This window comes from Mauremys mutica, chromosome 8 (assembly GCF_020497125.1).
Source record: "Mauremys mutica isolate MM-2020 ecotype Southern chromosome 8, ASM2049712v1, whole genome shotgun sequence".
Lineage (NCBI taxonomy): Eukaryota > Metazoa > Chordata > Testudines > Geoemydidae > Mauremys > Mauremys mutica.
In genome coordinates, this window is record NC_059079.1 from 29,923,624 (window position 1) to 29,951,202 (window position 27,579).

At 46.4% G+C, this 27,579-nt stretch overlaps 1 protein-coding gene across 1 annotated transcript in view; it reads left to right on the forward strand.

Moving 5' to 3' along the window:
* Window positions 1-20,580, forward strand: part of LOC123376059 (calcium-activated chloride channel regulator 1-like) — a 54,565-nt gene extending 33,985 nt beyond the window's left edge. The window contains exons 13-14 of the mRNA XM_045027713.1: window positions 16,372-16,608; window positions 18,597-20,580. Coding sequence (XP_044883648.1) covers window positions 16,372-16,608; window positions 18,597-19,012 — 653 coding nt within the window. The 3' untranslated portion in view covers window positions 19,013-20,580. The remainder of the gene's footprint in view (window positions 1-16,371; window positions 16,609-18,596) is intronic.
* Window positions 20,581-27,579: the final 6,999 nt, after the last annotated feature.

A 27,579-nucleotide genomic window follows, 5' to 3' on the forward strand; every position in this document is an offset into this window, starting at 1 on the left:
ATTCTTCCCTGTTTGTGAGCAGCAGGTCAAGAAGAGCTCTGCCCCTAGTTGGTTCCTCCAGCACTTGGACCAGGAAATTGTCCCCTACACTTTCCAAAAACTTCCTGGATTGTCTGTGCACCACTGTATTGCTCTCCCAGCAGATATCAGGGTAAAGTCTCCCATGAGAACCAGGGCCTGCGATGTAGCAACTTCTGCTAGTTGCCGGAAGAAAGCCTCGTCCACCTCATCCCCCTTGTCTGGTGGTCTATAGCAGACTCCCACCACAACACCACTCTTGTTGCTCACACTTCTAAATTTAATCCAGAGACGCTCAGGTTTTTCTGCAGTTTCATACCGGAGCTCTGAGCAGTTATACTGCTCTCTTACATACAGTGCAACTCCCCCACCTTTTCTGCCCTGCCTGTCCTTCCTGAACAGTTTATATCCATTCATGACAGTACTCCAGTCATGTGAGTTATCCCACCAAGTCTCTGTTATTCCAATCACATCATAGTTCCTTGACTGTGCCAGGACTTCCAGTTCTCCCTGCTTGTTTCCCAGGCTTCTTGCATTTGTGTATAGGCACTTAAGATAACTCGCTGATTGTCCCGCTTTCTCAGTCTGAGACAGGAGTCCTCCCCTCTTGCACTCTCCTGCTCCTGCTTCCTCCCGGTATCCCATTTCCCCACTTACCTCAGGGCTTTAGTCTCCTGATAAGACCCACACTCCCAATGAATTACTCTCCTGCCTTTAGAAAGTCAGAGAAGTCCTTTGATTTGATTGCTGTGTTGATAGGTACATTTAAACAGTAATAGCTCCTTTTTCTTGTAGATTGCACAGCAGCCATAAGGAGAGTGGAGCAGCTTGCGATGGGAAGTGTAGGACCCCTGCTGGGGCTGAGCTATGCTGTCAGTGCAGTGCAGGCCAGGGTCGGCTTGCATGGCATGCTCGGAGAGCGGGCTGCAGGATTTGCAGGCAGAGGCTCTGCTGCTCCCTGGGGAGAGAAGGGAGGGACGCCGCGGCTGGCAGCTCTGCGGGCTCTCTTGCGTGGAAGGGCAGCTAAGCCGCTTTAACCCACCTTCCTGCACCCCAGCTTTCTACCCTCCCAACCCTGCTTTGGTGTGATGGCAGCGCACTCTCTGCCTCACAGTCCTGCCTGCCCCACACCCCCGTGCCGGAGCGAGAGCCTGGCATTCAACTTCCCAGCCCGGGTGCAGGACGGACTCGTGAAGGCAAAGCAAGCAACACGCTCCCATTGCCCTGTTGCAATTGCACTTGGCCCGCTGCTGCATGCCAGGGACTGGAGAGGAGAGTGCCCAGTACCTTTTAGGTATGTTTCTTTGTGCAGCATCAGCCCTTTCCTTGCCAGCTTCTGCGAGCAGGGCCTGCCTCTGGCTCACAGCTTAGCTTTGCTTTATGTTAGCAAAGTCTTCACCATTACCTTAGTTCAGGCCTTGGGCCTTATACCGGGCCTCTGATACCACGAGTTTATGTTTCAGGGCCTCATTTTACCACACGGGTCAGTGAGAGATTGGGTTTGGCTGGGGAGTGGAAAGGAAGCAAACCAGGTTGGGTCAGTGACGGTGATGGTTCGAGTTTGGCCAGGAATTGGGTTTGATAGGGAAGGGAAGCAGACTGGGTTCGGTCAGTGTGGGATTGGGTTTGGCTGGGGAGTGGAAGGGAAGCAGACCGGGTTGAGTCAGTGGGGTACCGGGTTAGGTGGGGAAGGGAAGCAGACTGGGTTTGGTCAGTGAGGGTTCGGGTTTGGCTGGGGAGTGCAAGGGGAGCAGAACAGTTTCAGTCACTGGGAGGATCGGGTTTGGCTCAGGAGGGGAAGAGAAGGAGACCAGATTCAGTCAGTGATGGTTTGAGTTTGGCTGGGAGGAGAAGGAAGGAGACTGGGTTCGGGTCAGTGAGGGATCAGGTTAGGTGGAGAAGGGAAGCAGACCGGGTTCGGTCAGTGAGGGATTGGGTTTGGCTGGGGCGTGCAAGGGGAGCAGACCGGGTTTGGCTGTGGAGGGGGGGAGAGGGTTTGGCCAGGGAGCGGCAGGCAGGGTAGGATTCAATTTTCAAGCTGAACGTGTATTATAATGAACAATGCCATATTAAGCAGTATTCATTTTTGAACATTTATAATAAGCGATGCTCCAGAGGGAGGGGAGGGGTGGGCAGAAGGTGGAAGTTTCACCTAGGGCGCAAAATATCCTTACACCGGCCATGGATTCTGGAACTGAAAATCATATTAAAAAACAGCTGAAGTTAGAAATTTTAAATTTTTATGTTTCATTGAGACTTAAAAATGAGATTTCAGGGGATCAGTTTCAAAGTTATGAAATTTTAAAGTTATCCATTTAATGCCTCTACATGAGAATTTTTCTGTTCTTCTGTTGGGTTTTCTGGACACATTGTTCAGGACTCTTTCCATTAGCCGGCATCTGTGAGTTAAAGATTCTCAGTTCCAGAAACCACAGGTATGGATACTGCTGTTGCCGGCACAGAGGCCCGAGGCGACAGCAACAGTGGTTCGTTGCCCGGAGTGCCTCGCTCCAATAGACACACCAGGGTGGAGAAGCAAAATAAAAGTTTATTTGAGATCTCAAAGCGATGCTTGGAGACACAGACACGTCTCAAATCAAGCACACTCCATACAAGCAGCTCTTCCTTTTTATACATGATTTTAGCTAAGCATGTCTATTACCCCCACTGCCCAGCTCCCCCTCCTCCCCTTCCCCCCTCCCTCTCTTTCCCTCCCTTCTAGTTCCCATATAGCAGATACATTATAAAGTAGCAATTACTCTAAACAGGTTAAATCATACTTGGCAGAAAATACATCATCTCGTTAGTGCCTACTTTTGAACCTTTATCTTGTCTCACTGTTTGAATTATTACTCTACCTCCTAAACCAGGTGCAAGCAGGGGCCCCCCTTATCTCCCGGTGGTACCAGGGTTGAACTAGCTGTTATACATTCCATTCTTCCCATCTGGCCTGTGGGGTTAATTACAGTTTAAACATGGCAGCGGTTTGGGCAAGCAAGCTTACTTTTGTTCACTCAGGCCTGATGCAGGGATGCTTTGTTAGCACTGTCGTTTTCCATCCTTCTGTTAATACTAGGCCATGCCTGGTGCCACCAACAATTCCCTCCTTTGAGAATACTCAACAAACCTTTGGCTGAGTGTTCTCATATACTGTGGACAAGATGTAGTTGAGTTCCATGGAGCTGGGGCTGTCACTGAGGGGGTACATAGGGATCTTCGGGGCACGGGGGGTACAAAGTTTACGGAGGAGCAGTTTAAAACAAGCAAGCAGGAGGAGGGTGACCAGGCACAGTACCACACCTGTGAGGAGGAGATGCACAAGGCCACTTCCCAGTCCTCCTAGGTTGGGCAACCAGCTCCAAAGGGAATCAAAAATTGTGGGTTCCCTTTCCTGGGCCTTCCACTGCTCGAAAGCCTGTTCGGCTGACAGGATGTGTTTGTTAATGTCCTGTGCGTTTTCTGGGACATAAGTACAACATTCGTTCCCAATAAGGGCACATACCCCGCCTTGAGAGGCTAAAACATAATCTAGGGCCTGTCTGTTTTGCAGGGCCAGCAGCCGGAGCTGATAAAGCTCGGAGTTAAGGCTTTTCTCTATGGCCAGGGTGTCATTGGCAAACTTGGTGAGAAACATAGAGAGCTGACGGTAAAGTTTAGCCAGCCGTCCCACCCCATAAGATGGAAGGAGGATCATGCCAAGTCTGTCTCCCTCGCCAATGGGTTCTGGGATGTCAGACAATGACCTGCGCTGCCTGGGGCGGCCAGGGGCAGCTTAGGGAGCACTCAAAGGGGAGGGGCAAGATATCCTACATAACAGCTTCCATACCACCGATTTGGGAGCCACTTATAGGCAGAGGTACCACAAACATAAAAGGAGTGGCCATTTCCTACCAACCCATTATTCCCACTTCTCCATTGTCTTGCTTTGGCACCACTGAGAGTTCCAAACCGGGCGGTGGAGTTGGATTTGCCATTAACATAGACTGGGAGAGAATCATTATCGTCAGGGGAGAAATAATACTGACAGGTGCTATTTCCAGCGGACCAAGTGTGATTGTCGGACTGGAACTGTCGATAGCACAATAACCCGGGGTCCACTGACCGTAGCCTAATAGGGGTGGGAATATGTGTCGAGTTGGCCTGCGGTTCCCAGGGGTCATCCCTCAATGCATACTGGGATTCAATAGTACAGTTTTGTGACAAGAGGGTACCTGAGGTGTTCTTTCCCCTACTGAACCATCCCCAACAGAGATCTGACCAATTTTGGGGAACCACCCTCCAGGGCAACCCAGCTGCGTGGTGCGGGATTTGGGAGCATATCCAGCAGTTAGAGTAATTAAACTCTTGGGCAAAGCAAATCTTCAGGTTCTCATATGTATTTGACTCTAATTTGTTAGGGATTCCCCTCCATCCCGCATGTGCCTGGGGAGAAACGGGAGTCAACGAGAGGAGTGTTCCCATAGCAAAGAGTAACATTGTGGCAAACCCTAGCCCTGGATCCATACTGGGCAAGTGATCCTAAGACCTAACAATTACAATTCCCCAAATACTCACAAAATTATTACTACTAATAACAAGCAGATTAAAAACAAAAGGGACCAGGCCCACAGGCTATGCTGGCCCTGTGAAAATAAACACAGCCAACGCTCAGAGTGTTCACGGGGAGTGCGCTGTGACTGTCCAAAGGGGCCACAGGGCATTCCCAGCAGGCCTTACTGTCGCCTGAATAACAGTTTAAGTCCCAGATCGTCGTTGGCAGTCTTCTCCGCAGGTTGGACGGTCCACCGTTCAGGAGCTGGCACTGCTTTCAGACGGGAGTAGTGGATCCAGTTCTTGTATCCCTCGACCTTTGCTGCTGTGTGGGTGATCAGCAGGACGGTGTGAGGTCCCTTCCACTTCTCTTGGAGAGGCTCGTCCTTCCAGGTACGAACGAGAACGGAGTCACCAGGCTGCAGGGAGTGGACAGGGGCATCCAGCGGGAGAGGCTGCAAATCTTTGGTATACCGGTGGAGAGAACAGAGAACAGCAGACAGAGAGCACATGTACTGAGATAAGAAACCGCAGCCTACCTCCCACTCCCCTAACAGAACCGGTGTACCATTCATAGGCCATGCCCTCCCAAACATAATCTCAAAGGGACTAAGCCCTAACCTGCCCTTTGGGAGAGCACGAACTCGGAGCAAGACAAGGGGTAAGGCATCAGGCCACCGAAGAGAAGCCTCTTGGCAGACCTTTGAGAGATGCCGCTTGAGTGTCTGATTAGTACGTTCCACTACTCCACTGGCCTGTGGTCGCCATGGAGTGTGGAGCTTCCAGGTGATCTGTAGAACATCCAAAATCCCCTGAATGACTTGCGATGTGAAGTGTGTTCCGTTGTCAGATTCCATCCACTGGGGGAGTCCAAAGCGAGGAATGATCTCCTTGACAAACTTGAGAGCTACCGTTCTGGCAGTGTTGTTACGGCATGGGAAGGCTTCAGGCCATCCGCTGAATCGATCCACCATGACGAGGAGATATCTGAATCCTTGGGTCCGGGGGAATTCAGTGAAGTCTACTTGCCACACCAATCCTGGCCCTGGGGTAGGTTCCAGAGTGGCTGGTGGCACTGACACTCCTGGTCGAGGGTTGTTCTTTTGACAGATTAAACACTCAGCCTGTACCTGAGAAGCCAGGGGTCTCAATCCAGAGGTTAGAAAATACTTATTCATAAGATGAGTGAGAGCCTCCCTTCCAGCGTGAGTGGTCTGATGTAGTTTTTGTAGTACTGGCCGTATTAGGCTTTTAGGTAGGAGGATTTTTCCTTCTGTGGAGTGGAGTCATCCCTCCTTTTCCTGGAGCCCAAGGGAGTCGGCCAGATTCCTTTCTTCACGAGAGTACTGAGGGGCTGGGAGCTCACCCACTGATGGGATGAGGGCATGCACATGGGCCTCCTCAGCTTCCAATGGTTCCAGGGTGGCAGCCCGCTTGGCTTCCCTGTCGGCCCTGGCGTTGCCCTTGGCTACGTCCTGGTCTTCTCTTTGATGGGCTTTGCAGTGCACCACTGCTACCTCTGAGGGGAGCTGTACCGCTTCCAGAAGCCGGAGAATCTGGGTCCCATGCTTGACCGGGGACCCTTGAGCTGTAAGCATTCCTCTTTGCTTCCAGAGACCTGCATGAGCATGTAGCACTCCAAAGGCATATCTGGAATCAGTAAAAATGTTAACTCTTTTTCCTTTTGACAGTTCGAATGCACGGGTTAAAGCTACCAATTCAGCCAGCTGGGCTGATGTTCCGGCAGGCAAACCCTCCGCTTCCACAGTTTCGTGGAGAGTTACAACAGCATAGCCCGCCCTCCTTTGCCCGTCTGTAACAAAGCTGCTGCCGTCAGTGTACCACTCATACTCTGCATTGGGGAGTGGCTGATCTTTTAAGTCTTGCGGCTGGAGTACTGGGCATCTATGATTTCTAAACAGTCATGTTCCTGCTCCTCTGTTTCTGGCAACATAGTGGCTGGGTTGAGGGAGGGGCAGGTCTGCAGGGTAACTTCAGGATTTTCTAGGAGTTTAGCCTGGTACCGAGCTACCCGAGCCTGCGTGAGCCAGAGACCACCCTTAGTGTCCAGCAGGGCTTGAACCATGTGAGGGGTATACACCTGCACAGTCCCCCCCAAAGTCAGTTTCTCCGCTTCACCAAGTACCAGGGCAGTTGCTGCGACCGCTCGCAAGCATGCTGGCCAACCCCTGGCAACTTGATCCAGCTGTTTAGAGAAATATGCCACAGGACGTTTCCAAGTGCCTAATAATTGAGTAAGCACTCCCAGGGCGACTCCTTTTCTTTCATGCACATACAGTTGGAACGGCTTAGAGAGGTCTGGCAGACCGAGTGCCAGGGCTTCCATTAGCTTTCTCTTTAACACTTTAAATGCCTTGTCAGCTTCTGAGGACCAGTGAAAGGGGTCGTGATCCATTCCCTTAACACATTCATACAAGGGCTTAGCCCACAGTCCGAACTCTGGGATACATATTCTGCAAAAGCCTGCCATGCCTAGAAAAGCCCTGAGCCATTTACGATTGCTTGGGACAGGAATTTGACAGATAGCGTCCTTCCTTTCGTTTGAGAGCTGTCTTTCCCCCTGTCTTATGTGAAATCCTAAGTACTGTACTTCTGAGAGGGCAATCTGAGCTTTGCTCCGAGCTACCCGGTATCCTCGGAGCCCAACAAAGTTCAGGAGGTTCACAGTGGCGTGGAGGCAAGAGGTTAATCCCACAGCCGCTATTAACAGTCGTCCACATACTGCAAGAGGAGGATCCCGTCCGGAGTATTCCACTCCTCCAGGTCTTTGGCCAGAGCCTGGCCGAAAAGGGTGGGGGAGTTCTTAAACCCCTGAGCTAAAACAGTCCAGCAAAGCTGCTTTTTAACCCTTTTATCGTCTTCCCACTCGAAGGAGAAAATCTCCTGAGATTGTGTGTCAACAGGAATTGTGAAGAAAGCATCTTTCAGGTCTAGGACTGAAAAGTGGGCGTACTGCCCCCCCACACATGCCAACAGTGTATATGGGTTTGGAACAAGGGGGTGCAGAGTCTTAACCCGTTCATTGACTGCCCTCAGGTCCTGGACCAGCCGATAGGTACCATTGGGCTTTCGAACAGGCAGGATGGGGGTGTTCCAGGCTGACTGGCATTCTCGCAGTACCCCGTACTTCAGAAACTGATTTATAGTTTCCTGCAGCCCTTCTCTGGCCTCCCTCTTTATCGGATACTGCTTGATCCGCACCGGACCTTTTCCTGGCAGGAGCTGAACCTTAATGGGGGTGTGATGTGCTGCCTTTCCTGGGACCCCCGATGCCCATACTAGAGGAAAAACCTGGTCCTCCCACTGGCTCCACTCTGGGGCTTGCATGGCTGAGGGCTCAACTGTAAGGGTCATTATCCAGACATTCTCTGGGGGCAGGGTGAGAGTGATTTCATCTTGGGTGAAGTGCAGGGTGGCACCTAAGCGACAAAGCAGATCCCGTCCCAGTAGAGGCGCTGGGCAGTCGGGGAGGTAAACCAGCTTGTGGGAGAGAGTTCTGTCTCCCAAAGCACATTCTGCTGGGGCATACACTGGACACTTGATTCCTTTTCCTGTAGCACCGACCACAGTGAGGGAATCTGCCACGGGCAGCTGGAGGGGTTGATTTACGGCGGTTCAAGCTGCTTCAGAGTCTATTAAAAAGTCTATTTCCGAATTTCCCACCCGCATTTTTACTCGGGGTTCCGGGGGCAGGATAGTCCGTCTCCCCTGACACCCCTAGTCTCGATTCTCTGCTGCCATCATAGGGGTATCTTCCCTCTCGGGGCACTCATTTTTCCAGTGTCCCTCCTTCCGACATATGGCACACTGATTGCGACCCAAACGCCTTTCCTGTGAGCCAGGGCGCCCACGTCCACGGCCTCTCATTCCCCGGCCCCTTCCACCACCTTCCTGAAACTTCCTCTTGTCACTGGCCTATACTGCTGCAACCATCATCTTCACCTGCCTCTTTTCCTTCTCTCCCTCCCTGAGGCTGTAAACCTTGTTTGCAGTTTCCAAAATCTGTGCCACAGACATGCCCATTAAATCCTCCTTTTTCTGCAATTTCTTTTTAATGTCAGGGGCAGCACGGCTGGTAAAGATACCTTTTATAATCGCCTCAGTTGCTGCATTATCAGGGTCTGCATTAGTGTTCTGCCGAATGGTATCCCGGATGCGCTGCAGAAAAGCGACCGGACTTTCCTTAGGCTCCTGTATGAGCTCATAAGGCTTGGCCCAATTGTTATGGCGAACAGCTGAGCGTCGGAGTCCGAGCAAGAGCAGCTCCTTGTACACAGTGAGGCGGGTCTGACCATTAGGATCATTAGGATTCCACCTAGGATCTGCTAGGGGGACCATATTGGCAGGAGTGGCAACATTAGCCGGATCCCGATCATGCCTTATTTGTGCTTCTTCCCTTGCCTTAGCTATAACCTGATTCCTCTCCACTTCAGATAACAGGGTCCTCATAAGGATATTACAGTCATCCCAGTCAGGCTTGTGGCTGGCAAAACATCCCTCAAAAACCGAAATGAACTTGCTGGGGTTCGTGGAGAATTCCCCTGCCTGTGCCTTAAAGGCTGCTAGGTCCACTGGGTTAAAAGGCACATGTGAGTAAACTAGCATAGTAGTGGCCCGGCGCCCCTCCGCTCCCGGGCGAGCCACCACAGTCTCAGTAATCAATGGATAAAGTCCCACTGAAGGAGCAATCTCTGGAACCTGAGGCACCTGGTCTTTATACGGTGGGGGTGTAGGAGCCGAAGGGGACACCGACTCTGCCATTACAACCGGGGAGGGGTTCGGGGAACTAACAACAGTGACTGCCGAGCCTGTCGGAGTCAAATTACACTCTTGCAACAGATAGGACCTATCTCTCAACAACATAAACAACTGTGCATACATATGTTCATTCCACTTATTCATTCGCTGACAAAACAAAGCTAATTGAAGGATCGTGTTGTAATTAAGTGATCCCTCTGGTGGCCACCTCTCCTGGCCCTCTAGCTGATACTGAGGCCAGTCAACTGTACAGAATCTTTTCAGTTTACTTTTAGTCAATGGATCTTTTTCAAACACTTTCCAATTCATCAGAATGCATTCTAAGGGTGTACACCGTACCCTGCCTGTACTCTGTCCCTGCCCCATACCTATGGGAAGACACTGGGCGTCCCCAGGTCTTAACAGGCAAACAAAAGGTTAACAGCACTGGACTGTTCCTACCTTATCCACGAGACCGGTTCCCCACCGTCGCCCGCAGCTGCTTCTCCACTATCTGAGCGCGTTGCACCGTAGTGCCCTCCGGGGTCGACCACACCGCGTCTCCGCCGAGGCCCCCGATGAAGTCACCGGTGCGCGCTGGGCGTCGGTCGTCGCCGCAATCCGTCGACCTCCAGGAGGGGTCCGGGCAAGGCTAGATTTTAGCCTCGAGCCCACCCAGGGACGCCAAAACTGTTGCCGGCACAGAGGCCCGAGGCGACAGCAACAGTGGTTCATTGCCCGGAGTGCCTCGCTCCAATAGACACACCAGGGTGGAGAAGCAAAATAAAAGTTTATTTGAGATCTCAAAGCGATGCTTGGAGACACAGACACATCTCAAATCAAGCACACTCCATACAAGCAGCTCTTCCTTTTTATACATGATTTTAGCTAAGCATGTCTATTACCCCCACTGCCCAGCTCCCCCCCTCCCCTTCCCCCCCCTCTCTTTCCCTCCCTTCTAGTTCCCATATAGCAGATACATTATAAAGTAGCAATTACTCTAAACAGGTTAAATCATACTTGGCAGAAAATACATCATCTCGTTAGTGCCTACTTTTGAACCTTTATCTTGTCTCACTGTTTGAATTATTACTCTACCTCCTAAACCAGGTGCAAGCAGGGGCCCCCCTTATCTCCCGGTGGTACCAGGGTTGAACTAGCTGTTATACATTCCATTCTTCCCATCTGGCCTGTGGGGTTAATTAAAATTTAAACATGGCAGCGGTTTGGGCAAGCAAGCTTACTTTTGTTCACTCAGGCCTGATGCAGGGATGCTTTGTTAGCACTGTCGTTTTCCATCCTTCTGTTAATACTAGGCCATGCCCGGTGCCACCAACACTGCTATTAAAATCTTACTGCTTCAGCCTTCTCAATCAGTGGAGCTTCAGTTAATGATACTTTTACAATGAGTCTGTTACGAGTGTGTTGTGACTTAGTATATTTTTTCATCTTTCCATTATTTTTGCATTTCTCTTTTGATCTAAAGGTCCAAAGAAATCAAGTGCAATGAAAACAGTTAATTCATCATTAAAATATAGTTTTATTCTGAAAAGTGACTTTATAAAAATAGTATTGTCAAATTCTACACTTGTTTTCTCAAACACTCCGGAACAAATTTGCTCTAGTTACAGGTTAGCAACACGGCTGTTCTAACTCCCAGCCCTTCAGCCTTAGCCTAGGATCTGAAAATCAATTGTGTTCTTTCTGGCTTGTGCATTGTCACCAGGGTCTGCAGGCCAAATGTCATGCTCAGTATAACTATGTAACCCTCTGGCCTTCAGTGGGATTGCACAAATGTAACTGGGGGTGTAATTTGAAGGCACTAATTACTGAGCTTGCTCTGCAAATGGAACTTGGTTAACAACAGTTTGTTTTTGGGGAAAAAAATAACTTACCTTTTGCCATTTAAGCCAGCAGATCTGACTCTGGGTAGACAGAGTGACAGCTCTACTAAGTAAGAACCACACTCTAAGCTTGCAATACTAGGCACCCAAACCCCTCAGGAAGTACAAACAGTTAAGATTTGTACCTCAGTGTTCACTTGACTACATCACACAATGTAGTATTTCCTATTCCTGTTTTCCTTGTTAAATATACACCTTAACGTTATTTTACCAGTACCCTCTCACCCCCCCAACTCCCCCTCCCAGCAAATTGTGCAATATGATGGTAAATATATATATTATTACTCCTAGGGGAATTTTGCACCAAAAAATTGAAAATTCTGCACACAATATTTTAAAATTTGCAAAACTATACATATTTTATTTGTCAAAATAATACAATATAATCACACCAGTTTCAATCACTTTTGGTCATTTATTTCAAAATACCTGTCAGCAAATATGTCTGTAACAATACAGACAACAAAAAAGATTTTCTGTTTCAAAACAGAAAGCCTTTGACAAGGTCCCTCACCAAAGGCTCTTACGTAAATTAAGCTGTCATGGGATAAAAGGAAAGGTCCTTTCATGGATTGAGAACTGGTTAAAGGACAGGGAACAAAGGGTAGGAATTAATGGTAAATTCTCAGAATGGAGAGGGGTAACTAGTGGTGTTCCCCAAGGGTCAGTCCTAGGACCAATCCTATTCAATTTATTCATAAATGATCTGGAGAAAGGGGTAAACAGTGAGGTGGCAAAGTTTGCAGATGACACTAAACTACTCAAGATAGTTAAGACCAAAGCAGATTGTGAAGAACTTCAAAAAGATCTCACAAAACTAAGTGATTGGGCAACAAAATGGCAAATGAAATTTAATGTGGATAAATGTAAAGTAATGCACATTGGAAAAAATAAACCCAACTATACATACAACATGATGGGGGCGAATTTAGCTACAACGAGTCAGGAAAAAGATCTTGGAGTTATCGTGGATAGTTCTCTGAAGATGTCCATGCAGTGTGCAGAGGCGGTCAAAAAAGCAAACAGGATGTTAGGAATAATTAAAAAGGGGATAGAGAATAAGACTGAGAATATATTATTGCCCTTATATAAATCCATGGTACGCCCACATCTCGAATACTGTGTACAGATGTGGTCTCCTCACCTCAAAAAAGATATTCTAGCACTAGAAAAGATTCAGAAAAGAGCAACTAAAATGATTAGGGGTTTAGAGAGGGTCCCATATGAGGAAAGATTAAAGAGGCTAGGACTCTTCAGTTTGGAAAAGAGGAGACTAAGGGGGGACATGATAGAGGTATATAAAATCATGAGTGATGTTGAGAAAGTGGATAAGGAAAAGTTATTTACTTATTCCCACAATACAAGAACTAGGGGTCACCAAATGAAATTAATAGGCAGCAGGTTTAAAACAAATAAAAGGAAGTTCTTCTTCACGCAGCGCACAGTCAACTTGTGGAACTCCTTACCTGAGGAGGTTGTGAAGGCTAGGACTATAACAATGTTTAAAAGGGGACTGGATAAATTCATGGTGGCTAAGTCCATAAATGGCTATTAGCCAGGATGGGTAAGAATGGTGTCCCTAGCCTCTGTTCGTCAGAGGATGGAGATGGATGGCAGGAGAGAGATCACTTGATCATTGCCTGTTAGGTTCACTCCCTCAGGGGCACCTGGCATTGGCCACTGTCGGTAGACAGATACTGGGCTAGATGGACCTTTGGTCTGACCCGGTACGGCCGTTCTTATGTTCTTATTCAGGAAATGTTTTTGGACAAGTAGATTCCTTACTAGGCATATCAATACAGAACTCTGAGTAAAAATTAATTTAAACTACAATAAAGAACTGTATTTCCCGCAGCCCTCAGAAGCAGTGCAAAGGCTTGGGGGAGTCAGGGATAATGGATAATCACACTTCGAGTTGCAACTAGCCAGAGATGTTAGGAGTAACAAGAAGGGTTTCTTTAGGTATGTTAGCAACAGGAAGAAAGTCAAGGAAAGTGTGGGCCCCTTGCTGAATGAGGGAGGGAACCTAGTGACAGAGGATGTGGAGAAAGCTAGTGTACTCAATGCTTTTTTTTTTTGCCTCTGTCTTCACAGACAAGGTCAGCTCCCAGACAGCTGCACTCTGCAGCACGGTATGGGGAGGAGGTGACCAGCTCTCTGTGGAGAAAGAAGTAGTTCGGGGCTATTTAGGAAAGCTGGACGAGCACAAGTCCATGGGGCCGGATGCGCTGCATCCGAGGGTGCTAAAGGAGTTGGCCGATGAGATTGCAGAGCCATTGGCCATTATCTTTGAAAAATCATGGCGATCGGGGGAGGTCCCGGATGACTGGAAAAAAGCTAATGTAGTGCCCATCTTTAAAAAAGGGAAGAAGGAAGATCCAGGGAACTACAGGCCAGTCAGTCTCACCTCAGTCCCTGGAAAAATCATGGAACAGGTCCTCAAGGAATCAATCCTGAACCACTTAAAGGAGGGGAAAGTGATCAGGAACAGTCAGCATGGATTCACCAAGGGCAAGTCATGCCTGACTAACCTAATTGCCTTCTATGACGAGATAACCGGCTCTGTGGATGAGGGGAAAGCAGTGGATGTACTATTTCTGGATTTTAGCAAAGCTTTTGATACAGTCTCCCACAGTATTCTTGCCAGCAAGTTAAAGAAGTCTGGGCTGGATGAATGGACGGTAAGGTGGATAGAAAACTGGCTAGATGGTCGGGTTCAACGGGTAGTGATCAATGGTTCCATGTCTAGATGGCAGCCGGTATCAAGTGGAGTGCCCCAAGGGTCGGTGCTGGGGCCGGTTTTGTTCAATATCTTCATTAACGATCTGGAGGATGGTGTGGACTGCACCCTTAGCAAGTTTGCAGATGACACTAAACTGGGAGGAGTGGTTGATACGCTGGAGGGTAGGGATAGGATACAGAGGGACCTAGACAAATTAGAGGATTGGGCCAAAAGAAATATGATGAGGTTCAACAAGGACAAGTGCAGAGTCCTGCACTTAGGACGGAAGAATCCCATGCACTGCTACAGACTAGGGACCGAATGGCTGGGTAGCAGTTCTGCAGAAAAGGACCCAGGGGTTACGGTGGATGAAAAGCTGAATATGAGTCAACAGTGTCCCCTTGTTGCCAAGAAGGCTAATGGCATTTTGGGTTGTATAAGTAGGGGCATTTCCAGCAGATCAAGGGATGTGATCATCCCCCTCTACTCAGCACTGGTGAGGCCTCATTTGGAGTACTGTGTCCAGTTTTGGGCCCCACACTACAAGAAGGATGTGGATAAATTGGAGGGAGTCCAGCGGAGGGCAACAAAAATGATTAGGGGGCTGGAGCACATGACTTATGAGGAGAGGCTGAGGGAACTGGGATTGTTTAGCCTGCAGAAGAGAAGAATGAGGGGGGATTTGATAGCTGCTTTCAACTACCTGAAAGGGGGTTCCAAAGAGGATGGATCTAGACTGTTCTCAGTGGTAGAAGATGACAGAACAAGGAGTAATGGTCTCAAGTTGCAGAGGGGGAGGTTTAGGTTGGATATTAGGAAAAACTTTTTCACTAGTAGGGTGGTGAAGAACTGGAATGGGTTACCTAGGGAGGTAGTGGAATCTCCTTCCTTAGAGGTTTTTAAGGTCAGGCTTGACAAAGCCCTGGCTGGGATGATTTAGTTGGGTTTGGTCCTGCTATGAGCAGGGGGTTGGACTAGATGACCTCCTGAGGTCCCTTCCAACCCTGAGATTCTATGATTCTATGATTCTATGAGGAGCTGAGAGACAGGGAAGTAAATTGCTGGGAAGGAGCCTGGGTGTGAACCTGGAGGGTTGTTGGATATGGGTGGGAAAAGTATGGAACAAGGTTTTTATGGGGGTGGGGGGTGGGATTTATGGAGCTTCCCCCATGCAGACCCTGGCTGACCCCAGCCTCTCCTATGCAGTCAGGCACACCCTGTCCATGTGTTCCTCCACCCCCACTCAGACACCTACTCCCCCATCCCCATGTGGCCCTGCACCCCCTCTCCCTGTCCCTATGTGGCTCTGTGCCCCCACCCAGCCACTCCCCTGTCCTTATATGTCCCTGTACACCCTCCCCCAACCCTATGTGTCTGTGCCCCCACCCAGCCACCCCCTGTCCCTATGTAGCTCTGCACCCCCTCCCCCATCACCATGTGGCCCTGCACCTCCTTCCCCCCTCCCTCCTGTGGCCCTGTGGCTCCGCTCCCATTCAGCCCCTGCCCCAGTCTGTCCTCCCCCACTAGCCATTATAAGCCCCTGACTGACACCCACGACACATCCCCCAGGCTGGCTGTCTCCCCATAGCCCCCATCTCCTGACCTGGCTTGACAGGTGCTGTGAAGAAGGCAGGCTCTCTCTTCTGTAGCTGGCTGTGAGCGGCTGCCTTGCTCTGTCGCCACAGCGCCCTCTGGTGGGCAAAAGGCAGAACTGCAGCAACATTGCAGCAGAAGCTTTTTCTGCATAAAAAAATAAAAATCTGCGGGGCTCATTAATTATGCATGCATGCAGTCATGCAGAACTCCCACAGGAGTGTGTGTATATATATATAATGGTGGTAGAATACTTAGGTTTTGGAATTTCTTGACTTTTGAGTGACTGATTTCTCAACCTTAATTTTAGATTAATGTTAGCTTTTGCATTTCATATGCTCCTTCTTGCACACGTGTGTGTGCACACACAGAAACAATTTTCTGTATTCCTAGAAAATTAGACTATACTGAATGAAAAAAGTCTACATAAAAACGTGTCCAAGTTAAACCCAGAAACGTAAGGAAATTCCTACAAGGTTGTAATTCTGCTGCTGCCTGCAATGCCTAACAAGAGATGGGTGCAAGCTACCTTATCACAACCATGTCCCACTGACACCTGCTTAAAACCTTAAATACCCTAACGGGTAATAGGCACTGTTGCTACTTTCAACTGCACTTGAAATCTGGTTTGCTTTTGGGGTCTGCCTTAGTTTTGTGCAAGGATGCAGGATCCTGAAGTTCACTTTGTTTTTTAGCCTTGCTGATTTTTGCACTAAACTTGAATAAGCCAAAGAAAAAAAGTAGATTAAAGAGAGAGGGAATGCTAGATAAAAAGAAAGTGTGTTATGATTTGGAGTTTTGTAATGTTCAAATAGCATGAGCAATTTTTTTTCTTTTTGGGGGCAGGTGAAATCAAAATGAATGCACCGAGACCTGAACCTAGTGATGAGGAAATTCAAACAAAGCTGGGAAGTTTCAACAGAGTTGCATCAGGAGGTTCTTTTGTAGTGAAGAATGTTCCGTCAGGAGGATTTACTGATGTGTTCCCACCCTGTAAAATTACTGACCTTGAGGCTCAGTTTGAAGAAGAGAAAATTCACTTGTCATGGACAGCTCCCGGGAATGACTTGGATGAGGGACAAGGTAAGTTGGAAGTTTTGTTTTAGTCAGCTGGAAGTGATGCAGTATTGTCAGTTATCTGAAATTACATACGATGAGCCAGCCAAGGAGAGGCAAGGAAAAAAGCTCTGTCTGTTCCATCTGCAAAAAATATGACCATCACTGTGGCTTGACCTTCTCTAGATTTTTTCTGTAAAATTTCCTAGTGTAGATCAAGACTTAGTGTAACCAATGAATTCCCTGTTCGATAGGATATTCACATTAGTCCCACTTAATGCTTTAAAAATGTTTAAAGAAACATGGAACACTCCCAAACATAGGCACCAACTCCCTGGGTGCTCCAAGACTCAAGCACCCCTGGAAAAAATAGGGGGAGCTCAGCACCCACTAGTCACTTCAGCAGGGTCCTGAGGCTGGCTGCAGATCAGCTGTTCGTCAGGGCCCCAAGGCTAGCCACCGATCAGCTGTTTGGTGGCCAGGAGTAGGGGGAGGGGGTGGTGGGAAGAGAAGGGGATGGGGCAGGGGACAGTGGGAAAAGGAAGGGGAAGAAGTGGGAATTTGGAGGAGAGGGCAGAGTGGGGGTGGCAAGAGATGGGGCGAGGGTGGGATCTCAGGGGAAGAGGCGGATTGAGGGTGGGACCTCGGGTAGGAGCGGTAGTGGAGAAACACAAAAGTCAGTGCCTGGTACAACAGAAAATGCAAAGCTTGCATACCAACCAGCCTTAAGCTAGTTTACAAAAGCAAACAAATTAAAGCAAACACACACTCACCAGTGACTCTTCCAAGGCTTAGCCCCTGTCTTCACTGCAACTGTAAATAAGTCAGGGGACCCAGTTACAACATGGGCAGTCCAAGTCTTTAGTCCATTTATGGGGACACAGTTAGGCCTTGTTCATAATGTATATTTTAAGTATGTTGTAACCAGACTATGTTACAGTGCGCACATCAGCACGAGCCAGAGTGGTTAAGAGAGACAGTCTGCAGTCACACAGAGAGCAGCTTCAGATTAAAATCTTTACATACCCCTACAGCTCTTGCCAGCCAGCTCACCAGGGAACAAAGCAACGACTCCATTAAATCCCCAAAACACTGGCCTAGGTTCTTCTGTGTGGCTACTTACAAAACAGCCTCACAGCTAGAGTAGCCAGCAATGGAAGAATAACTTCAGTTAGGAAGATCTTCTGATCACTCTTATGCTACCCCTTACCCCCATTTCTGAAGGAATAGAAAAGATGAGGAGGAGCAGGAAGTAGATCTCAAATCAAGCAAAGAACTAGAAAACCCATGAGCAGAACAGAACCATACAGCCTTGAAATGACAACTGTGGACAGTGGGAAGCCAGGCACATTTGCAGCAAGATCCCTGACACACTAATTATGCTGGCAAATGGAGCAGGCATTTTGCTGTCTCTCAGCCTATGCTTTAGAACCTGCTCACATTAAGAGAGGGGATGCTGACCAGGATGCAGGGATCTCTCCCTGCACTGTTTGATCTTATACTTGACCTGGATACTCACCAGAGACAAATGAAAGAAATCCTATTTTCATTTCTCATCCAAAAGTTGTTTCTATTTTAGTACTACAGAGACTTGTGTGAAGTGTGGGGGAGGGAGGCATAGAGGGGGGCAGTTTAATGGCAGTTATTTGCACTGCCATGTGGAAGACTCATCTGCCCAGCAGGAGCTAAGAGTGCTGGTAATATAATGTGGTTAGTGCTCATGAAGGGAGGGAATGCCCCACATCAGTTAACAGCAGACTATTGACCCAAATAAATGTGGAACTGATAAGTTCTAACAGGAATCCTGTCCAGAGCTCTACAGAGAACAGATGTTAGTCAATTAAGCAGGCCCACCAATAATGAGGGTGGGTAAAATGGTAGGGATGGTAATGGAGTAACATTGGAGTTCTTATATAAAGATACAAAACTGTTCTACAAATCCTGTACTGGGCTTGTATTTACAGATAGTATAATAGGCATACTAACACACTCTTATTTGTATTCCTCTTTTTCAGCTGACAGATACATAATAAAAATGAGTGAAAGTCTTCTGGACCTAAGAAACACCTTTGAGGATGCTACTTCAGTGAATACCTCTAGTCTGGTACCTAAACCTGCTGGCACCAAAGAATCATTTCAGTTTAAACGAGAAAATGTCACAATAGAAAATGGCATCATAATCTACTTTGCAATACGTGCCGTTGATAATGCCTCCCTGACCTCAGAGGTGTCTAATGTAGTCCAGGCAGCTCTCTTTGTTCCTCCAAAGGAATCCTTGCCTGATTCGCATCCTACTGATGTTATCAATGATGGTGTCAATGTTTCAATAATAGTAATTGGGGCTGTAATACCTGTATTAATAGCTGTAAGTATAACTATCTGTACTTTATATAAGAAAAATAGAAAGGGAGGCTTTGAGCTCAGACTGTAATAAAACTAATTGTAAGATGAAAGCTCAGTACGTATTTATCCTAATTTGTTCTATTTGTGATTTTCAAAATACATAAGGAAAGAAATTTGTAATAGATTTGAAAGTTAAGAGCATTGACTTTAAAATAGAGGTGGATTTATATGTACTTTGATCTGCTTTCAATGAATGTATAGTATGTTAGAGTACATGTATGTAGACTGAACAGTGAATTTAAAAGTATATACTGAGTAAACTAAGACACATCTGTATAATATGTAGCATATAAATGACAATCTAATTGTATACTTTAATTCTAATCTTGCTAGAGTTCTGCAACATTAGGTATTCTGTGCTTTATTTTTTTAAAAAAATCTTTCTAATTTGTTTTCCAGTTGCTTAGCAGTCAGGGACGGGAGATAGAATAAGAAATTAGATCTGTAATCTTTGGTTTTCATACATTCCTTTCAGTTATATTCAATGAGTAGAAAACATAAATGTATACAGCTGTTGGTTCTGAGCCTGCAACTGCTTAGGTACAGGCATAACTCACTCTCATCCTATGACTAGTTCAGGTTTTAAATATTCACAGGATCAGGGCCATATGTTATCCACAAATGAGCATATGGAAAACACTTTTTACCTGACATAATCATCAAACACATATGCAACATTCCAACTCTAAATGACAGAACAAAAGCAAAATAGTAGAAGAGAAAACACTAAATTCCTAGGTAGCAGAAATGCCACCTACCACAGCATGTGACAGAAGCAAAGGCATGTAGCACCCAGGAGGAAAAGCTATTCAGCAAGTGACTTTTCATTGGTTTTTCCCATGTCCTGCAAGCCCAACTTGCAACATCATGATCTGTGATGTGACGCTCCGGAAATGGGAAAGGATCACCCATTCTTTGGATAATGAAAACATCCATCGTTACATTAGATGGGATCAAATTATTTTATAAGGTATATAAACCCTCATGCTTCAGGTCTTCAGCTAATCACTAGCAGGGGCTAGGGAGGAACTTTTCCATGTGCAAATTATTCCATAACTGTCCATTATGGGATTTCTTGCTGCTTCCACTGACATATACTTAGAAATATTGGCCAGCATGGATACGCCTACACTCAGATTTTTTACAACTGTAATTAACTGACAGTTAGCTCAAGGTAGTTACCACATTTGGACTATGCCTGGACCAAACATTGGGGAATGTCCATGTTAGCTTTTACAAACATATTAAGTGAAAATCACTAGTGAAGACAAGCCCTTTCGGAGATGGGTATCTGGGTTCATGTGGACCATGGATCTGATTGGGTAATGCAATTCCTATGTTTCTCAGATGGTTTTTTTATGGCATGAAGTGAAAGTAAGAAATTGAATTGAACTCTTAGTTGCTCTTCCAAATGTAAAGGCAATATAAGTCCCCGTTTTTGTTTTGGCTGGTGCATGTTGGTGGTTTTCTTCACTTCTCTTGGGGATAGGTGAATGGGACAGAAGAGAGTGATTAGTAGAATATCTGTGTAATAAACAGAAGGCTTGGATGCTTTATGCACATGTGTTATGCATAATGACAATAAAACAAAACAGACCATGGGAATTGGGGATTGTGTTTTACTTTTTTTTATTTAATTAATCTCTAGTCTTGGTGAGAAATATTCTAAGACTAGGGGATTTCTCACCTGATGATCTGCCCAATCCTATATACCTGAGCTGTTTCCTGTTAGAAAAATTGAGCTGGGAGTCTAGGAGCATTTGACTTAGAGATGACAGTTTGATTATCATCTGGAGATCTGTGTTTGGGGCTGGTCCTTCATTCCTGACATGGACAAAGCTAGGAGCACTGTAAAGAGACAATGCCCTCAACCTAGGGAGGAAGCACCTTGTAGCACTTTGCAACAATCTCACTGGCTGATTTGAGAACAACCCTGATAATCTCTGGAGGGAGCCAGAACCACTCCTCGATGTCTGGAAGAATAGTCATCACATTCTGTAGAAAAGCTGGAAAGACCCTTTTCGGGGAGGAATAAAGAGAAAAATTACAACCACAAAGCAACATTGACAGGTATCAACCCCTTCAAGTGCCCCGAGTTTTACCTGCATTCCACCTGTTCAGGAGCCCTTCATTTTGCCTGCTCATCCTACCTCTAAACTGGAGGGTACTACCAGCTCCTCATTCTCAGAAGTATTTACATTTCTACTCCACAGAAGTTGTATGGGCAGGAAGTACATCACAGAGTCAGAGTAATCCGTTGTGAGATTGTTCCTGGAAATATTTCCTCGAGTAGCATAAAAATGTAGCAGTCCCCACATGTATTGTGTCCATGGAGCAAGATAGAGCATAACTATGGTTCCACAGACATCCCTGTCCTGGTTCTCCGTTTAATAGAGTTGTTGTCTGTCAGCTTAATGCTTTGGTTACACTGACATCTAGTGGAGTGTCAAAATACACACACACACACACAAAATTTTCAGTTATGTTTCCAAAATCTCACATTTACCCAACAGACCAAAACTGCTCCTTCAAGGATGCACTGATCTCTCATATAAATACTTATTTAGTGGGACAGTTAAAAATGATAGAGCCGAGTTTTCATCCATCAGTTGTGATTGGCTCTTCTTCTTCTTCTTCTTCTTTATATTACACAAGTACCTAGATCGGGGTGGACAAACTTTTTGGCCTGAGGGCCACATCGGGTTTCCGAAATTGTATGGAGGGCCACTTAGGGGAGGCTGTGCCTCCCTATACAGCCAGGTGTGGCCCGACCCCTATCTGACCCCCCCCGTTTCTCACCCCCGACGGCCTCCCCGGGACTCCTACCTCATCCAACCCCCCCCTTCCCTATCCCAACACACCCCCAAGACCCCTGCCTCATCCACACTCCTGTCCCCCTACCCCCGACTGCCCCACCACCACCACAGCCAACCCCCCCTCCTTCCTGACTGCCCTCCCGGGACCCCTGCCCCATCCAACCACCCCTCCCTGACCGCCCCTGAAACCCCTGCCCCAACTGCCCCCCCACCATCCCATCCACCACCACCACCACCCCTCCTTTCTGACTGCCCTCCCAGAACCCTGCCCCCACCAGTGGCTGGCAGCACTACAGCCGCGCCACCCAGAACACCAGGAGATTCAACTGTGCTGCCCGGCTGGAGCCAGCCACGCCACCACACAGCACAGAGCACTGGGTCAGGCCACAGCTCTGCAGCTGCACTGCCTGGCAAGAGTTTGCAGCCCCGCCGCCCAGAGCATTGCACCAGTGGCAGAGCGAGCTGAGGCTGCAGGGGAGGGGGAACAGCAGGGGAGGGGCTGGGGGCCAGCCTCCCAGGCCAGCAGCTCAGGGACCAGCCAGGAGGGGCCCATGGGCCATAGTTTGCCCACCTCTGACTTACAGGACCCAACTACAACTGGGGCTTCATTGCTTTGGCTGCTTTTCCCACACAGTGTAAATGACAATCTTGCCCCAAAGAGCTCACAGCCTATGTAATGCAGTGAATCACGTCACCTCCAACACATCTGTAAAGGAGGCAGCCATAATTTGGTGCTTATGCTTCCTGAGTGCAAGAGGAGAGATTGTTAACAGTGGGCCTGATCCACTGACTTCAATGAGCTTTGATTCAGACTCATGCTGGCAGTGCTGTGTGTTCCAAAGGAAATGTGGAGTGAGACCATGACTACCCACCACTACTTACTGCCACACAAGGGTTAGCAGTGATTAGCTACAAGGGCAGCACGGGGTGGAGTGAAAGCTACACATTTTGTATAGTAGACAGTGCTACTAAACATGGGCTCCACACACCCTTGTAATAATAATAAGTTAATACCTAGATTTTATACGATTCTTTTAATCGGTAGCTCTCAAAGTACTTTACAAGGGAAGTCAGTATCAGTATCCCCATTTTACAGATTGGGAAACTGAGGAACAGAGAGATGAAGTGATTTCCCCCGTTACCCAGGGTTCTTTCAACCCAAAGCTCTTGGTAACTTTTACTCTGCAAGGAGGTGTCAAGAAATAAATCAGGGTTCTCCGATCGATAGATGGCTGGCACAAACAGGACAACACAAGAGTGCTTTCACTTAAAGCTAACCTTTACTTAGTCTCAAGCACTTACACACGTCTGCAACAGGTTAGTAAAACATTCCCAACCCCTGATAATGACCAAAGCTGAGTGTGTCTCTCGAGTGGCACAGTGGCAGCCCATCTGCCGGTGGGGAACACAAGATGCATCCAGAGGGAGAGACCAGTCCTGAAGAGTCCCCCCATCTCAAGCTTTTTCCCCTTATTTATACATTAGTAATAGAATGACATGTCCCTTAAAGAAATCTTGTTAAGTAAGCAGTTGCAATGATCCAGCAAGAGGTTCCTTCTGATTATTGATTAACCAGGTGTGGGTTTTTCCCAGAGTTTGCAGCCTTGAGACTCCAATAGACATTCCTGGGGCATATCCTACTCCTTTAAAATGCATGTATCAGCAATTTCAACACAATTCTTATCAGGAAGGACGTGGGGTCAAGCTGCCCTTTCTGTGTCAGCCAAAACTCCCTCCCCTCCTGCCTTGGTCAAGCTGAGATTGCTGAAAGGCCAATTTACAGCCACCTTTAACAATAAGCCATAGTGGTTTCAAGCACTTTACTGGTTTGCCAAAGTCTCCTTGTACAGGCCCAGTAGGCCAGTGGCAGAACCAGGAATAGAACGCAGGTCTCCTGAGGCCCCAGGCCAATGCTCTAACCATTAGAACACACACCAAGTATTATGCACAAACCTTACACCTAAATGCATGTCCTTTGGTGCACTACTGGCACTTGACCCCTATGCACACATGTTTATCAGTGCTCCACTGGCTGTCAAACACCCAAATGTAGCCCTTCAAGTAAGTAACATTTTCAGTCTGCAACCATGACACTAGGGCTGCCAACCCTTCAGGATTGTCCTGGAGTCTCCAGGACTTTACGATTAATCTTTAGTTAAATGTTATGTCATGTGATGAAACTTCCAGGAATACATCCAACCAAAATTGGCAACTCTACATGACCCTGGTCCTTTAAATGCAAGTCTGATATTGAGCCAGCAAGGGTTAGACAACAAGCAGGCTAAGTAACTCAAAATCAACCTTTAAGGACATATTGAGGAAGTATTGAAGTGGTAAACAGGGCCATTCCTTGTAGATGGTTATCAAACCCATGTTAAATGGACTAGATTTCTGTACTGTTAGAGAATTAGAGGTAAATACTAATTGTATTTGTCTGTGTTTATCTGTATCTTATTAGATGTTAACAATGTAACCAGATTAGCATATGGTTGCTAATTCCCTTGCATGTCTTAATTACAATATATTATGTGTGCAGATGGTTCAGTTAACCTTAAGATCAAAGATATAAGATATTGCAGGAAATAATATTACTTACATTGTCTTAGTCTTAAATCATCTGTTCCATGATGGAATGCCTCGATAGTTTGAATGGTTAATTGCCTTATGTTAACTAATACTACTAGTTTACCTATGTATACATAGGAAATAGGAGGTTTACTTCAAAGCAACAATGTATATTACCTAGTCTTCAACCAAGGAATGCCTGCTGTATTATCAGCTGTCAAGAGGCTGTTGTAGCCTGCCAGAGATCTATAAAAGAACTCTAGGGTCTGATCTGCTTGAACTTTGTCAGGGGAAGTTTAAGTCTCCAGCTCCAGTCTGGATTACCCTGCTATTTTTCAAGGAAGAATTTAAACAGACTCTGCACATGGATTGCCTGTTTGGACTATAACCTAACAAACTGATTCTGGAAGGATTTTATACAACTCAGCAGTTCACCATCTCTGCTATGACCTAAGAACTTTATTTATACATATGTGTATATATAATGATCTTTAATCACAATACTCTCTCTCTCTTAGATAGTTAATAGGAATTGGCTGTAAGTGTGTATTTACGTAAGATCAGAAATATACATTGACTTGGTGGGTAATGTGTCCAATATTTTAGGATTGATAGAACTTTATATATATAATCCTCACCATATTTGACTTGGCTGTTTGGGTGGGATCCCAGGACTGGATTGCTTAAGGGAAATTGTATTTTGGGGCTTCTTGGTAACCAGTAAGATATTGCTGTCTTGATGAATCTAAGTATTAGAATAAACTACCAGTTTGGGGGATTGTCCACCCCATTCTTTGCAGTTTGCCCTCATTGAGCATTCTCAGTGTGGCCCCTCTAGCAACCATGGTCACAGCAAGTAAATCTGTTTCTAGAAGTGTCAGATTTTTAATCTAGTCCTTTATGTTTTTCAGACAAACTTTAAACAAATGTCATTACTTTAATTTTGTAAAAGTCTCAGAAGGTTCCCCCTAATACTGTCCAGTTATGCTGGGAATCATTTTACTTTATACTAATATGCATAATAATCTTATGTCATTTATTCTTGTCTGAATCTTTGTATTGCATATGAGCCTGAGCCGGTAATGAGCTCTATGCAGGTGGAACCCAGGCTCATTCAGAGCACCATTGATTTCAACAGGGCTTCATACATGTGCAGAGGTCCACTTACATGGAGATCATTGCAGAATCAAGGCCTATACTAATATATTAAGTTAAGATGGAGTTTGATTTTGCGTGTATCAACTGATCTCTTCTCTTTACTGTTTCATGGATCAGTTTTCATCTGCATGCTGTATTATAATATAATAGAAATGTGAGATGGAAAAGACCTATTAGATCATTGCCATCATCATCACTATTGTGCCCCAGACACACAGGTATAGTCCTGCCCCAGAGTGCTTACAGCCTAAATTTGACATGCCAGCAAGTGACTGTCATAGAAGGACAAAAAAGGAAGATGGAGAGTGGAAGGACAGAAGTTATAATAACAACAACGCGTGTTCATCCAGTCCATGCCTGCAAAGTCAAGATTGCTGCTACAGTACATCTCTCTATCCTGTAAGGATAAGGCCTTTTCCTGCAGCCATATTGTAAGGTCTGAGGCCTTTGTCTGCAGCCATCTTAGGAAAGCAGAACGTCACATCCTCACATTCCATGTAAATTACATTAAAACAATGTAATATCAGGCTGTTAAGAAGGCGATCCTGTCCTTACAGTACCCACCATCACCGGATAAAGATATAAATCTTAAGCTGTTTAAAGAAAACTCTGTCTGCTAGCATTCTGTCTGACAAGAAATCACTTATCAACAGTTATGACTGTAAAATCTGTACTTCTATTGTTTTGCCTTTATGGTCCCCACTTCTCTGTTGTTTATCTGTGTGGTCTCTGTCTGGTTCTTTGATTGTTTCTGTCTGTTGCATAACTAATTTTGCTAGGTGTAAATCAATGAAGGTGGTGGGGTATGATTGGTTAAATAATAGTTTTACAATATGTTAGGATTGGTTAGAAAATTGATTGGTAAAATTTAGTAAAATGATTGGTTAAGGTATAGCTGAGCAGGACTCAAGTTTCACCATATAAACTGGAGTCCAAAAGGAAGTTCTTGGGAACCAACTCCAGGACACAGCCCCAAGATCAGAGCTGCCAGACCTCAACACCCTGCCAATCACACTGTGCAGAGCAGAAGCAGAAGTCCCCCAGATGACCTGATCCTGACTGGCCATCAAGAAAAGTCCATCTGCCTTATTGGGAGTGGTGAGCATTGTATGCTTAGCTTGTGCATTCGGTTTTGGTGATTGTTAAAATAGAGGTTAAGTAGGATATTACTATGTACGAGTTTTTCACTGGTAAAAGACTCCACAAATGCGCAGAGCGTAAGGTTATGCCCTGAGCCCATGGAAGGGTAAGGGTGGGTGCCTAAATTAATAGGGTTATGCTTTGAGCCCACACAAGGGTAAAGATGGTTGCCCTAGAGCATAAGGTTATGCCATGAGCCCTAGGAATGGGGTAAAGGTGGATGCCCATAGAGTGTGCAAGTAAAAGACAATTTTGTGTGGGTAACAATCCCGCCACACAGCTCTCATGTTCCTCTTCCCTCTACCAGTAGAACTCCTATTGGAGAACAGTAGCTGGAACACTTGCAACTACAGTGGGGGCCAGTAGAAATGTATGCTGTGAGAAGTAACATTAAGTCCTACTCAGATATCCATGGTGTAACATTCTATACTTCAGGGGAGCACCCTATAACCCCCATATTCCTCATTTATATATAGTTGTGATCTGGCATATAAAGCATGCCATGTAATGTATCAGGGGAAAGGTCATGATCTACTGAAAGTCATTGTTCTATCTAAATATGTATATCATTAGTGCATATGAAGTTATGAGATTGTGTTTTATGGTTGTGAGTAAAACATGCTGTAAGCTGGGGAATCAGGCAGATATTAGCTCCCCAGAGACAACAACAAGGAAAGTAACCAACATCCGGGAGGGTGTCAAACAACCATCAACAGCCATTGTCCAGCAAGGGAGTTACAATTCAATGACTCACCTGCATAAGGCCACACCAAGGGAATTTCTCAACCTTGACTGGGGACTTAACAATACCCCCCCAGACATGCCTGGACTTGTGTTCTCCAAGCACATGGACTAAGGGTATAAAACAGAACACAGTGACCCCATGCTTGGCCTTTTCTCCTCCCCCCACCTATGC